We start from the raw sequence: 13,935 nt of genomic DNA, 5'->3' as shown, positions 1-13,935 counted from the left end.
CGCACCTCCCGCGCCGACTCCGCCGGGCCTCAGGGGAGGAGGCTCCGGGCGCGGTCCCCGGCTCGACTCCCGCACCTGACGGACGCGGGTCCTCTAGGACCCTCGGGTCTTTTCAGTTGACGCTCCTCTAAGCGCCAGCTCGGCTCTGCGCGGAGGGGCCCAGGCGTCCGAACTTTGCACCCTTTTGCGCAGAGTGCTCCGGGACCGGGGGGACCGGCGAAACCGGCACACCGAGGCGGCCGGGCCCACGAGGCCCAGAGAGCGCTGCACCCGCAGCCAGCAGGAGGCCGGAGCGCAGACTGGCCAGCTCCTAGCTCAGCCCCTAGCTCAGCCCCGCCCCCGGGCGGTGCTACCCTGAGCCCCGCCCCCCGGGCGCATTTCCGCTGAGCGGAACTCCAGGCGCGGGTTGAGGTTGCCTGCGGACCCGGCCTGCGGTCTCGGGCGAGGCCCCATGAGCACGGCGCCCCTGGTGGGCTACAGCAGCAGCGACTCCGAGGATGAGACCCAGACGGCCGTCGCCGGGCGGACCGGGCCGGCGACTAGGGGTCGCCGCTGGTGAGGAGCGACGAAGTCTTTCGGGAAGGCGGGGATTCGCTTGAGACCCCAGCGGGACCCGAGCTGCAGGAAGGGGGTGGGGGCTCACGACGGCTTCCGGGGAAGGAAAAGGAGGGTCCGGAGGGCAGCTCTGCGCAGCCAGTGTCCCAGCGTCGGGCGTGGGTAGGAGGCAGGAGAGCACTAGATCGGGGCCAGCCTCGGTGGTGGCGCCTTCTCTCCCCTGGAGTGCGATGTTGTACCACCCTACTTCAGTTTCCGCGGTAGAATACAGTTGCAGTAGTAATTATAGCTAGACGCATGGAGATCTTTTTAATTCGTCAGTAGTTATGGAACACCCGCTGTGAACCAGACTGGAGACTCCAGCAAACAAAACCATCAGAGCTTCTTATCTAGTAAGGCCTTAGATTCTTAAATACTTGTACTTGCCGAGTGCTTTACAAGCAGTGGCTCACTTGATTGTACAGTAGCGCTGTCAGGTGGAAATGTGCTTTACACGTGAGGAAACAAACTAATATATGCAGAAGTGCTACATCCCTTGTTCAAGAGCTCAGAACCCTACTGCAGCGCAGACCTGCCCAGCCAGGGAATGTGACCTTTGAACCACACATTGCTGCCTGCCCAAGGTGATTCCCATGGGGCCGGGATCCCTAGAAGTTCTTCCAGAGTTGTTGGGAACCCCCAGGGTGGCTCTGTGGCTCTCTAGAAGCTACCTCGGTTCCCTGCCAGGAAATCCACACTCAGAGTCACCGTGTATAAAGGGTTACAACTTTTATTGTGTGTATGTACACACTTAGAGAATGCTAAGAGGATAAGTGTACTCTTTTATTTTTATTTTTCTTGCAGTGGCCAGAGCCCCCTTCCCAAGGAGAGGTTTCCAGTACCTGACAGTGTACTGAACATGTTCCCAGATGACAGGCCTGAGGATGACAGTGCCAAACACGGAGGACGCATGCGTACTTTTCCCCATGAGCGCGGCAACTGGGCCACCCATGTCTATGTACCATGTGAGTAAGTAGTGGCACTTGTTATACTGTGTGGCCTCACCTGTTATCTCCATCACCCAGAATAGTACATTTGTCACAACTCGCCTCCATTGGCATCCCATAATCACCCAGAGCCCATAGATTGTATTAGGGTTCACTCTTGGTGTTATACATTCTATAAGCTTGGGCAAATTTATAGGCTTCTCTCTAGTATATACCATATGGACTAGTTTCACTGTTTCTCCTCTGTCTGACCCCATTAGCCACTGACCTTTTAGCCATCTCTGTGGTGTATCTTTCCCAGAATGTATAGCTGGCATCAGTAAATACATAGCATTTTCAGATTGGTTTCTTTTGCTTAATATGCATTTAAGGTTCCTTCATGTCTTGTCTTGGCTTGTTGTCTAGTTTCTTTTTAACCATATCTTGGTTACTTTTCTCTTGTTGCTGGGACAAAATACCCAGTACTAGAAATTAAGAAAGGAAAGGTTTATTTAGCTCACAGTTTGTGGAGGTTTCATTCCATACTTGGCTGGCTCCAAGGCAGAGAGGCACACTGCAGAATGCAGCAGTTCATGGCGGCGGAAAATGGCAAAGAGCAAAGGCAAAAGGGAGGAGCAGCGGCAGCAGCGGCGGCCACAGAGAGCAAGTCTGTCTCCCTTAAGTTGCATTCAGTCTGTCCACCCCAGGCCGGGTATAGCGCTCACACCTATAATCCCAGCACTGGATCATGAATTAATCACCAACTCTAAAAGTCTGCCCCATAATTGCATGAGGCTTTAGGAGGACAACTAGACACAAACCATAACAAGCCCTACATATTCCATTGTTGGGATATAGCACAGTTTACCTACTAAAGGATATTTTGCTTGCTCCCAAGTTTGGGCAATTATGAATGAAGTTGCTATAGACATTTGTGTGGACATAAGTTTTCAGCTTTGGATAAATACTAGGAACAGGGTTGCTGGATTGTATGGTAACTGTATGTCTAGCTTTTTAAGGAACCACTGAGCTGTATTTTGCCATTGCTGTACCCCTTTCTACGCAGCAACATGAATAAGAGCCCCATTATTTCACATCCCCCAGCGCTGGTGTTGTCAGTGTTCTAGTAGGTGTGGAGTGGGACCTCACCATTGTTGCTTAGTTGTACTTCCCTGGGACCTATGACATGGCTTCATCTTTTTTTTTTTTTAATATTTATTTATTACATTTATTTATTGTGTGTGTGTGTGTGTGGCCAGCTCAGCCCACCAGGGGACGGGTCTGGCTGGCATGTGGTGCTGGGGATCGAACCGAGGTCCCTGTGCTTTGCCAAGCTTGTTTCAAGTAGGTGCTTTAGACCACTGAGCCATCTCTCCAGCCCCAGGGCCCCATCTTTTCAAGTGCTTTTTGCTGTCTGTGTATCTTCTGTGAGATGTATATTAAGATTTTGAGCCTTTTAATTAAGTTGTTTTCTTATTGCTGAGTTTTAAAAGTTCTTTCTATATTTTAGTACTCCTTACCAGATATATATTTTGCAAATAAATAGTCTCCAAATTTATTCTCTTGGAAATTTTTTTGAGACAGGATCTTGCTAAGTCACTAAATTGCCCAGACTGGGCTTAAATTTGTAGTCCTTCTTCTCAGGTTCCCAGGTCCTGGAATCACAGGTGTGTGCCACCATGCCCAGCTTGCCTCTTTATTCTCTTGACAGTGTCTTTCATAGAGCAGAACATTTTAGTTTAATGAAATGTATCTTATCATTTCTTGTAACTACTGAGTGATATAGCAATCTGAACATGGACTTTTGGGGAATGCTGCCATGTTCAAACCTACCAGCTACCAGCTTTTGGTTTTGTTTGTAAATTTTCTGATTTCAATTTCATTGTTTTTTTTTTTTTTTCTTTCTTTTCTTTTCTTTTACTTTGAATCGAATTTGCTCATCTTTTTCCAGATTCCTAAAATGGAGGCTTAAATGATAGTTTTTAGTTGTTCTAATATATGCTTTAATGATAGATGTTAAATCTTTTTGTATGTGAATACACACACACACACACACACACACACACACTCACACACATATTTCCCAGGACTTCTCTTACTGCATCTTACAAGTTTTGGCAGGTTATATTTTTTTCACTTAGTCAAAAATACTGTATTTGTAAATTTCTCTTGAGACTTTCCTTTCTAATCCATGTGGTACTTAGAGGTATTTAATTTCTAAGCATCTTGATATTTTCTAGCTAATTTTTCTGTCATTGATTTATAGTTCACTTACACTGTAGCCTAAAATCAGACATTATATGATTTATAGTCTTTAAAATTTGTTATAAAGTTCTGATGTTTATTCTGTCTCTGTGAACTATATTTTTGCTTTTTATTATGTGTTTTACCTTTATTTATTTTTTTTTGTTTTATTATACCATATTAGGAATACATAAAAGCAAGGTTCATTTGGGGAAATTGGCACATGCATTTAATATATCTTGATCATTTTCAACCCCATTACTCTCTTTTCCCTTTCCTCTAGTCCCCTTCTTTCTGAAGTTTTTCTTCTAGTTTTTGTCATCTTGTCACTGACTTTTTAGAGTCTTCTCTTTTTCCTCTTTTTTTTTTTTTTTTGTATTTAGTATAGGGTCTACAGGGTCTCACTACACAGATCCAACTTGTATTGATTCTCCTATTTTTAACCTCTCAAGTGCTGGGATTAGAAGCATATAACACCACGCTCAGTCTTATTTTAGTTTTGTTTTGTTGTTGTTGCTGTTTTTCATTTTTATGTATTTGGTACAGGGTCTCACTACACAGTTTGGATTCGTAGTGATCCTTCTGTTCTCAGCCTCCCCAGCGCTGGGATTACAGCGTGCACCACCACACCCAGACTTGCTCACTGACTCAGTGCACCCAGGGACTGGCTGGTGCAGCATGCAGTACTGGGGATGGAACCTGGGCCCTGTGCTTGCCTAAGCAGGCACTTAGTCCACTGAGCTATCTCATTGGTCCTGTTTTTGGTTTTTGAGGGAGGGTCTCATTGTGTAGTTTAGGCTGCCCTTCAATTTACGACATAACCCAACCTAGCCTTGAACTAGTGATCCTCCTACCTCAGCCTCTTCAGTGCTGGGATTATAGAAGTCCACCACTATGCCAGTCGATTGTATCTTATAATGTGTTCTTTGTAGCTGGATGTGGTGCACAGTGTAAGAACCTTGGTATGTGGGCCTGCAGTAAGGCGGTGGTGAGGTGGGGGAGGGGGAGCCCGCTGCAGCCCTGTGATCAGGTCCCATCTGCTGGTGAGCCAGAGCCTCAGCACAGTGATCCTCACAGGCTTTTGGTTTCTTCCCTTCTCAGCAGGGACAGGAAGGCCTGAGGCAGCTGGGGTTGAATGTTTCCCTTTCCTCAGAGTTAAGCTCCGGTAAAAGCCAGCCCTTTTTCTTTTTTAATTTATTTGTGTGTGTGTGTGTGTGTGTGTGTGTGTGTGTGTGTGTGTGGCCAGCTTAGCTCACCAGGGGGCTGGCTGGCATGTGGTGCTGGGGGATTGAACCGAGGTCCCTGTGCTTTGCTAAGCTTGTTCTAGGTAGGTGCTTTAGACCACTGAGCCATCTCACCAGCCCCAGCCAGCCCTTTTTCTAAGGTAGACATTGCTCTGAAAAACAACTCCTGCCATTTCTAGGTGGTTTCTTTTCAGTCCACTGCCAAAAGCACAAGAGGATTTTTTTTTTTCTCTAAAATTCTGTGAAAACCTGGTAGAACTCTAGGAGATAAACTTCACAGTGTAGCCGTTGCCCTGTGCGTCCTCCCAGAGCTTCTAACTTCATTTCTACATCCTGAGTCTCCAGAAGTTTGTCTGTTACCATTGACCATTACAGTCCTGGCCCTCTTTCCAGTAGATTTCAACTCCAGTGTTTCTGGCCCAGTCATGTCTAAGTCTCTGTATTTACCTGTGGGTCTCTCATTTTGCTTACAGAGCTCCAAGAAGCTGCCGTTCTTTCAGTTTGTTGAGCATTGTATTTGTTAAAGTGGGGTGACAACTTCCAAGCTGCTTATATGCTAGACTGGAAACTAGAAGTCCCCTGTATATTTCTTGTGTACCTGAGTTCTTACAGGGTGCATGTGTCGCTTCTATAAGTGGAAATGTGTACTAAAACGTTAAGCTAGGTAGACATAGGCTATTCTCAAAACCAGAGTAATAAGGGCTTCTGTCTGCTCCATGGGCTCCTGTAGCAGCCATGACACCCTAATTAAGATAACGGCCCCTCTCCATTCTGCTCCAGATGAAGCCGGCGAGGAGTTCCCGGACCTGCTTGATGTGCTGCTGCCCCACGCCCAGACCTATGTGCCCCGGCTCGTGAGGATGGAGGCATTCCACCTCAGCCTGTCTCAGAGTGTGGTTCTGCGCCACCACTGGATCCTGCCTTTCATGCAGGCTCTGAAAGACCGTATGGCCTCCTTTGAAAGGTGAGTAGTTTTCTGTTTTTATCTGTATAGCCTTTGTTTGTTCAAATGAGGTGGCACACAAGCATCCACTGTGTAGATGTGATGTATGGGACAGAAAAAGATGCCTTCTCGCCAGAGTCCCACCCTCACAGCTCAGTATAAGCTAGGAATTCCATAGAGCAGCTCCAGGATATTGGAAAAGAGCCCTCTAGGTGATCCCCTTCTGAGGGCCTGAGAAAGAAGGGATCTGCTCCAATCTAATCAGTTCCTTAGCTCTCCACCCAGTTCATCACTCCCCTTTCTGATTCCACTATCAGATTTACTGAGGCAGATGTGTGTTATCTGGTCCCTCTTGATCACAAGATCCAGAAACCCAGCCCAAAGTCATTGAACCTGAAGGAGTTCAACTAAAATGATCAGAGATCACACTGGCTTTGTGCACAAGTGGATGGTGGCGACTATTTGTCCAGTGGCACCTGTTTCTTACAGTCTCAGCTTTGCCCCCCTCAGGGTTGGGTTCCTCCTCACAGTGACAAAGCCACTAGCATCTTCAGGCTGATGCTACCTGGAAAGGTTAGGGTTAGCTTCAGCCAAAGTCAGGGGAATGATGACAATTGGTCTAACTTGAAACCCACACTCTCTCCTTTCCAGTAGAGTTTTATAAGCCGTTTTCCACTCTGAGAAAGCATCCCTTATTTTGCTGGACAGAGGTGACCTACTGTCCTTTGGGAAAAAAGACAGTCTGCCTCAGAAAGGGCAGACAGTGTTTGCAGGCCCTGGTGGGAGACCAAGGCTTTGGGTGTCCTGCCTACACTAGTTCTCTTAGCTGGAAGCTCTACCCAAGAACCATTCGTTGTAGGAGGTGCTGCTCGCTGTGGCATTCATGAGGCTGATCCTTACTCGCACGCTTCTGCCCCGTTCACTCCCAACACAGAAGCACTTTAATAAAGCATCACAGGTGGGAACAAGGGCTTTGTGATCAGATGAACTGAGTTTGAATCCCGCCTCAGCAAATTCAACCTTACCAAGCTTCAGTCTCCTTATCTGGAAAGTGAGTTTAATTGTGGTATTCCCCTGACAGGGCATGCTACAAGATGATGCACACCAGGCCCTCAGCTCAGCCTTCGGCGCATGAGAAATACTCTTATTACTGCTTAGATAAAGCCAGTTGTCCTTTTTTTTTTTTCTTCAAACCTGCCAGGCATGAATGGCCCTCAAATGAACTATTGTCACCAATTTGATGAATAAAGCTTTCTCAGTTCTCATCAGTAAAGTTGAAATAGTCTCAAGTTTTTTCCTGGAATGAACGGTTCTTAGTAAATTTTTGTGGGCATGTGAATGATGCTGCGTTACTTGAACAGGGCGGTTTTAAGTCTTAACCTACACTCACGTGGTAAGATTCAGTTACCACTTACATAATGAAGTGAAAAATAAGTTAACTATATTTTTAAAATACTGCTTTTTGATTGCTTGGAGCTTTTTGTTTTTGCTGCTGTTTTGTGGTACTGGGGATTATACCCAGGGCCTCACGTATGCCAGGCAATCTGCTCAGCTACATTCCCAACCCATAGGGGGAAAACATAATTTTGTAGAAACATAAACTGTTTTTTCTTGCTACTTTTCCTGAAATATGGTCTGTCTCCTAAATTTCAGGTTCCTCTTTACTGCCAACCGGGTAAAGATTTATACCAATCAAGAGAAAACTAGGTAGGTCCTCCTGACCTTAAATTTGTACCAGAAGATTTTAAGTGCCAATATGGAGTGAGGAAGTGCTTTTTATTTGTCTTTTAACCATGGCTACAAGGCAGCTATTCCCCAACCTGGAGTTTTGTTAAGCAAATGAACTAGGAGAGTACCACAGAGGTAGAGCAGACCACCCTGCCATAAGGGAATGCCAGCAGAGGGGGAGCCTGTTCCTGGCCAGCCCCATCCACGGCTGTAATGTTAGGCTCGAAGGCCCTCCTCTGTGACCTTCCCTCTTTGCCGTCCCCTACCTCTTCTTGATTTATCCATTTTAGGTAGTAGGTTTTGAAAATTTATAAGTGTTTAAAGCACATACGTGAGCATGAGAAGTAATTGTTATCACCAAGGCTTCAAAGAAGCCTCCCTGTCTAGTTCACTCACTGGGCCACCCTGTGCTCTCAGCACCTCTGAAACAAAGGAGGAACACACAAAATTTTACTGAGACGGGCTGAAGACATGGGTTCTAATTACGAAGGAGAGCCTGTCTGAGCGCTTGTGGGAGGGAGGCTGGAATCAGAGAGCAAAGGCTGGGGAAGCTGCATGGGGGGTCAGTAGGAGCAGGAGCCACAGTGAGGACCTTGAGCACATGGCCTTGGAGACTTTCAGAGATGGATGACAGTGTCCCTGCAAGGGTTGTGAGATGCAGGGGAGGAGGAGACAGTTGGGTGAGAACAGTGAAGGAAGGTTTGAAAACAGGATGGGGAGGATAGAGACAGTTGGTTCTCGAGCAGCATGGGAAATCACAGGGGGGATGAGCTGAGGCCACAGCCAAGCCCTCTAGGCTTCAATTGTCCTCACTCCTGCTTGGGTGGTTTGTGCTCTCTGAGACTGCATCTCATGTTGTTTCCACCTCTGCCTCTTCCCCAGGACCTTTGTTGGGCTTGAGGTCACCTCAGGGCATGAACAGTTCTTGGACTTGGTTTCAGAGGTGGACAGAGTCATGGAGGAATTTGACCTCACCACTTTCTACCAGGTAATTTATAGGGCTGGAGATAATGAATGGAAATAATTATTGTTTCTTCAGTGCTTTGAAACCACCCTTAAAGAAGCCTGCACCAGAATCTAGAACTTTCCATTGTGGAGTGTCCAAATGGCAGCTCACAGAGGACACTGCCCTGGGAAGGGAGGGTTTGAGGTGTGATTGAGTATGGCCCATATCAAGTCCACAATCTCTCTCTCTCTCTCTCTCTCTCTCTCTCTCTCTCTCTCTCTCTCTCCCCTTTTCTTTTTTGAGACAGAGTTAGTTCATTATGCTCTTGAACTGACTGTGCCACCCAGACATTGCCTCAAACTTGAAGTGATCCTCCTGCCTCAGCCTCCTGAGTGCTGGGACTATAGCACTGTGCCCAGCTCACAATTTTTAAAACTTCTTTGCATACCTTAAATGTGCTCAGACGTGGGCCTTCTGCTCTATAATGTATCCCTGTTTTCTATTTCATAAGTAGTAGCTGTCCCCAACATGTTTTAGTAAAACTGGCCCCGTAGGAAGAGTAGCTTCCCAAGCCATGCTGCCCCTGCCCTGTGCTCTCCAGCCGCGGACCCAGATTGGACTGAGGGTTTACAGGGCCATTGCTTCTATCTGGTGCAGTTTTTTAAACCATGCTGAGTATGTAAGTATAATTTGGAATGTAGATATTATTTCTTCAGAATTGTAGACATTTTGGGTTTTGGCCACCTAAAACGTATGATATCTTTTAGGATGTTCTAGGTTAGAAAGTAGTCAGAGCCTGAGTTCTCTTCTTCCATGTCCCCAGATCTGATGATTTGAAATTTAAAGACTAACAGACTCAAACTACCACAATAAAATATAGGCTAGGGAGCTTACACCCCAGGAATTCATTTTCTCACATAACACAGGCTAGAAATCCACGGTCTGGGTGCGAGCATGACTGATTGCTGATGAGGCCTCAGGGAGCCAGCTGCCACTCACTGCGCTCACCTGCAGGAGGAGGAAGGGCGCATCTGCTGCAGCGTCTCCTCCCTCCTCTGACAGCACCCATCCTCCTCTGGGCTCCCATGGCCCTCTCACCCCAGCTGTCTCCTGAAGGCCATCTTTCCAGGCGCCATCACGGTAGGGGTTAGGGCTTCAGTGAATGATGTTGGTGGCAGGGGCACAATTCAGATAGTATAGATCAGCCAGATGGAGAATTCTGTCTGTCTGTGCAGGGTGCTTGGGATCAGCACTGAGAGTCTCGCAGGGAAGGTTAGGGATGCAGTAGGCTTGGCACAGAGATACACTGATAGCTGGGCCCGCAGTGACAGCCAGGTGACAGCCTGTCTCCCTGCTCCACCTTTCTAGGACCCCTCATTCCACGTCAGTCTGGCCTGGTGCGTGGGTGACGCGTGTCTTCAGCTGGAAGGGCATTGTCTGCAGGAACTACAGGTGAGTTCCCAGGGCAGGTGCACAGAGGGAGCTGAACTCGAGAAATGATGGCAGGGACGCTGGGAGCGGAAAGACGACACATCCACAGCCTCATCCCTAAGATACCAGTAGTGTGGCAGGGGCCCACAGCAACCTCACAACTCTGAAAGTGTGGTCCCTAGGCTGACAGGATCAGCGGCCCCTGGAGGCTTTATAGCGTTGTGCAGTTTGGCCCCACCCCAGACAAAGCAAAACATAATTGCAGTCTCAGAAGCTTGCTAAGAATTTATGTGCGCTACCCTAGAACAGTGATCAGTAATGAGGTTACAGACTTCCCCTGCAGTTCTAGCCTCTTGCCCAGAGGTTGGTGACGGGCCTGGAAGTTTCTGGAAATGAGTAGAGTGTACTGGATATAAGGAACACACAGCCCTTAGCAGCTGTAGTGTTTTGATAAGTAGATGAAATTGTCCACCTTGTAGTTGGTGCCCTCAGAGAAGATAGTGTGTGTGTAGCAGTGACTCACAGTTGCGACTCTTGCCCTGACAGGGTGGCAGTGGGGAGTAAGGCCATGCAGGAATATGGCTTAGTGTTGTGAGCACTTGTTTTTTAAGAGAAGCCAGCTTTAGCTGTTGGCAGGTGTTTTTAGAAAATATTTTGCAAACCAAACAAAATATGTGTACTCTGTGGAGACCTCACTCAGCATAATCATGCAGAAGGCAGAGAAGAACTCAGATTTCCAGCTCCAGCAGGCTCAGGTCACAATCCTGGTTCCACCAGCTTCTGTAACCCCGAGCTCTGAGTGTCCATGTCCTTGTCTGTCAGTGGGGGTGACAGGGCTGACCTCACAGAATTGCATGGGGGAGTGGAGCCTGCATGGCTCGTGTCCCACTCAGCATTACCTGGCCTCTGAAGGAGGTGGCTAGGCTGGCTTTGCTTGTCGTACCCTCTGGGTCTCAGATTGCCTGTAATGTGACTTTCCTCTCTCGGCTGCTGGCTGAAGGAAATCATGGATGAGTTTGAAGACTCAGAGATGCTGTTGCGAGTGCAGGCCAAGCAGGTCCGCTGCAAGTCTGGGAACAAGTTCTTCTCCATGCCCTTGAGGTGAACGCCAGAAGCTTTCCTTGCCCCAGGCCCGTCTGCAGGGCAAGGTCCGCCAGAGATGGAGGAGTCTGCTGAAATCCATGGGGCTGCTCTTGCCTCTGGAAGGCCCCAGTCCCTGACCCAGTCACAGGTTGGATGCTACTGTGTTGTAGTAATTCCTGAAGTCACCAGTAGAGGGCAGCCTGGACCTTAATTCTTACTCTGAGGTTAAAAAGAAGTGAGGGTGGGAGCCCACCTCACTCAGCCAGGATCCCCTTGTAGTACCCTTAAGAACTACCCTTCTCCCCGCGCTTCCCTCTGCAGGGATTTCTGTCTTGATGCCATCAGCCTCATACAGGGCTTTTAAAATTGGACCATGGCTCATCCCTGTCAAACAGAGAAAGGGTATTGCTGTGCGTCTGTCTTCCTCCTTCAAGTGTGTCTCTTTTATTACTTAGTTTGACTTTCAGTCCCCCATGGCAGCAGAGGCCATTTCAGGGCCAAGGAATACAGGGTGCTAGTTTGTGGTTCCCGTCAGTCTCTGCATTCCCTTCCCCCTCTCGCTCCCAGCCAGGTACCTGGGGAGACAGAGCAGATGTTTCATTTTGGCTTGGGCATGCCCAGGAGCTGGCCTCCAGTGCTGTGTGACTTCCAAGTACCCAGTCCACCTTCCCAAAAAGGCAGAGGCCACCTCCTCCATGCAGAGTTCTGCTGCCGCCTCCTGAGCCCTGTAGCCTGGGCACTCTGAAGGAGCCCAAGGGAGGGCCAGGGGTGCACAGGATTTTTTCATCAAGCCCTCACTCATCAAGGTGAAGAACCAGTTGTTTCTAGTTATTGTCTTGATTTCTGGTGATAGATGAAATATTTTTGTTACAATTTTAAAACATGCTCATCAAATAAAAATGATTTGGACTGCTTCTCTTTACCGAGGTGGGAGATGCCTGTCTTCGTGGGGGTGGGCCCTCAGGAGTCTGTTGTGACTGCTAAGATAGGCTGGGGAGGCACTGGCGGCAACCCAGGAGAGCGGGAGGTTTTTCCTGTGTGCCAGGTCTGCACACAGAGGTTGCCCAGGGCTCGGCATGTGGCAGGAGTGGCAGCCCCACTGCTCACTGGCGTAAGCACAGACGTGTAGGCTTTATGCTGCGGTCACCCTCAGTCCTTCTGAGACCTTCTTATCTATTCTTCCTGGCAACCTCCTAAAAAGTAAACAGGGTAGAAATAATTACTATTTTATGGAAGGAGAAGTTAAGTGGCTTGCCCGGGGCATGAGAGGTCTGGTGAAGGCCTGGTTCAACCTGGATCCACTCCTGCCCTGGCACAACCAGGTGCCCCAGCCCTTGCCCCACTTCTTGGGGGAATGGGTAGCAGAGAGGGGCCGTCATCTGGGACCCTGCAACTGTGGGCCGTTTGCTGACCCAGGAAATCTCATTCGTGCCTTGTTTCCCCAACACCCCACACTGATTTGCTGACTCTACGGACTAGTCACTTGCCTTTTTGGCATTTGAGGTCACTGGAGAGGAAGGGAAAGCCAGACGTGCTTTCTGGGTCTCACGCAATATGGCAAGTAGCTGTGCAACCCCGGTGACTGACACCTGCTTGATGACAGGTCTTGAATTGGGCACCTGGATAAGTCAGTTGAGTTCTGGCACTCTGGGTGCTCACGGGGAGGTGCAGGCAAGATTCACAGAGAGGAATTCCCACCCCCAGTTTTGCACTTCTGCAAATGGCTGACTGGTACTCCCCTATGGAAGGCGCAGCTTGGGATTCTGTCTGCGCTGTGGATAGGATTAGAATGCAGCCACTTTGAGGAATGGCCAAGATCAATAAGTGCCTGCTCCATGGAGAGTGGAAGGTGGCAGTGGAGGAAGTAGGAGCTTTGCCTAGGGGAAGCTGGGCGGCAGGGCCTTGGCCAGCACCCAGACATCAAGCGTGCCACAGCCAGAGCGTGTCAGCCGGTGCTCCCGCTGACAGTGCAGAAGCAGCTGGGGCTCTTCTGTGAGAGGCGATTGCTCCTGAGAAACTGGGGAGACAGAAAGCAAGACAAGCAGGCTGAGTCCACACTTAGGTGTGTGGCACATGGAGGAATGCCCCTGGAGGGAGTTTTGTCACATGGGGAGTATAGAATCAACACATCTGCCTTCAATGTCCTCAGATGTTCCCCAAAGAACAGGGAAATAGTCATGTCATGGCCATATTGGCCTATGTCCACCTTGCATACCTGGCCCTCTCCTTCACCTCTGCAGACCACCCCAACTTTTTCCAGAGGAAAGGGGAATTGTGTTCCCTGTCTTAGCCTCAGGAGTCCCACGGCAGCCTTGCACTGTGCCAACCACTGAAACACTGCTATTGGCAAGAGTTACTTTATCCACTAGGCTGTAGAATGTGAGGTGCAGGGGTCTCACGTCTCAAATCTGCTTCCCCAAGGACAGGGTTAAGGCATATGGAACAGGGAAGTAGGTGATCTGAGGCGTGGGAAAAGTGTCCAGTGCTTGGCAGTCCAGTTTCAAGGCCCTTGGTAGGACACATGCTCAGGGATAGAGCATTTGGCCCTCTGATGTCAGAAGGCCACCCATCGGACACCTGCAAGGCCCACCTGAAGCGTGGATGGTTTCAGCTGGCTTGTGCTACCTCTGCATTGCCGAGAAACTTAGCCTTTATGGCCATGACCTACACATCAGAAGGGTTATCTATAGCAAACCTAATGGGTGTATACTGCTTAGGTCTGGGACTTCTAGAGCTGGTGATAAAAGCAAGTAACTAAAAGCAAGTGAAGCCAGAGGATTTATTCTTGGTTGCAGC

The 13,935-nt window shown here is 48.7% G+C and overlaps 1 protein-coding gene across 3 annotated transcripts; it reads left to right on the top strand.

Annotated features, from left to right (window-relative positions):
• The first annotated feature begins 55 nt into the window (after positions 1 to 55).
• Positions 56 to 11,243, top strand: Usb1 (U6 snRNA biogenesis phosphodiesterase 1). Of its 3 annotated transcripts, none has more exons than XM_004625937.2 (7): positions 57 to 555; positions 1,399 to 1,559; positions 5,789 to 5,972; positions 7,605 to 7,658; positions 8,562 to 8,667; positions 9,994 to 10,077; positions 11,057 to 11,243. In XM_004625937.2, exons 1-7 carry the CDS (start codon positions 452 to 454, stop codon positions 11,159 to 11,161), a joined length of 798 nt encoding a protein of 265 aa, XP_004625994.1. In that variant the 5' UTR covers positions 57 to 451; the 3' UTR covers positions 11,162 to 11,243. The 3 variants fall into 3 exon arrangements, with proteins under 3 accessions (XP_004625995.1, XP_004625994.1, XP_023565046.1); XM_023709278.1 differs by lacking the exon at positions 57 to 555 and adding an exon at positions 1,160 to 1,178; XM_004625938.2 differs by lacking the exon at positions 7,605 to 7,658 and having other exon boundaries at positions 56 to 555.
• Positions 11,244 to 13,935: the final 2,692 nt, after the last annotated feature.

Source organism: Octodon degus, unplaced genomic scaffold (assembly GCF_000260255.1).
Source record: "Octodon degus isolate 3935 unplaced genomic scaffold, OctDeg1.0 scaffold00011, whole genome shotgun sequence".
Classification (NCBI taxonomy): domain Eukaryota; kingdom Metazoa; phylum Chordata; class Mammalia; order Rodentia; family Octodontidae; genus Octodon; species Octodon degus.
This window is presented reverse-complemented; position numbering and strand designations above follow the sequence as displayed.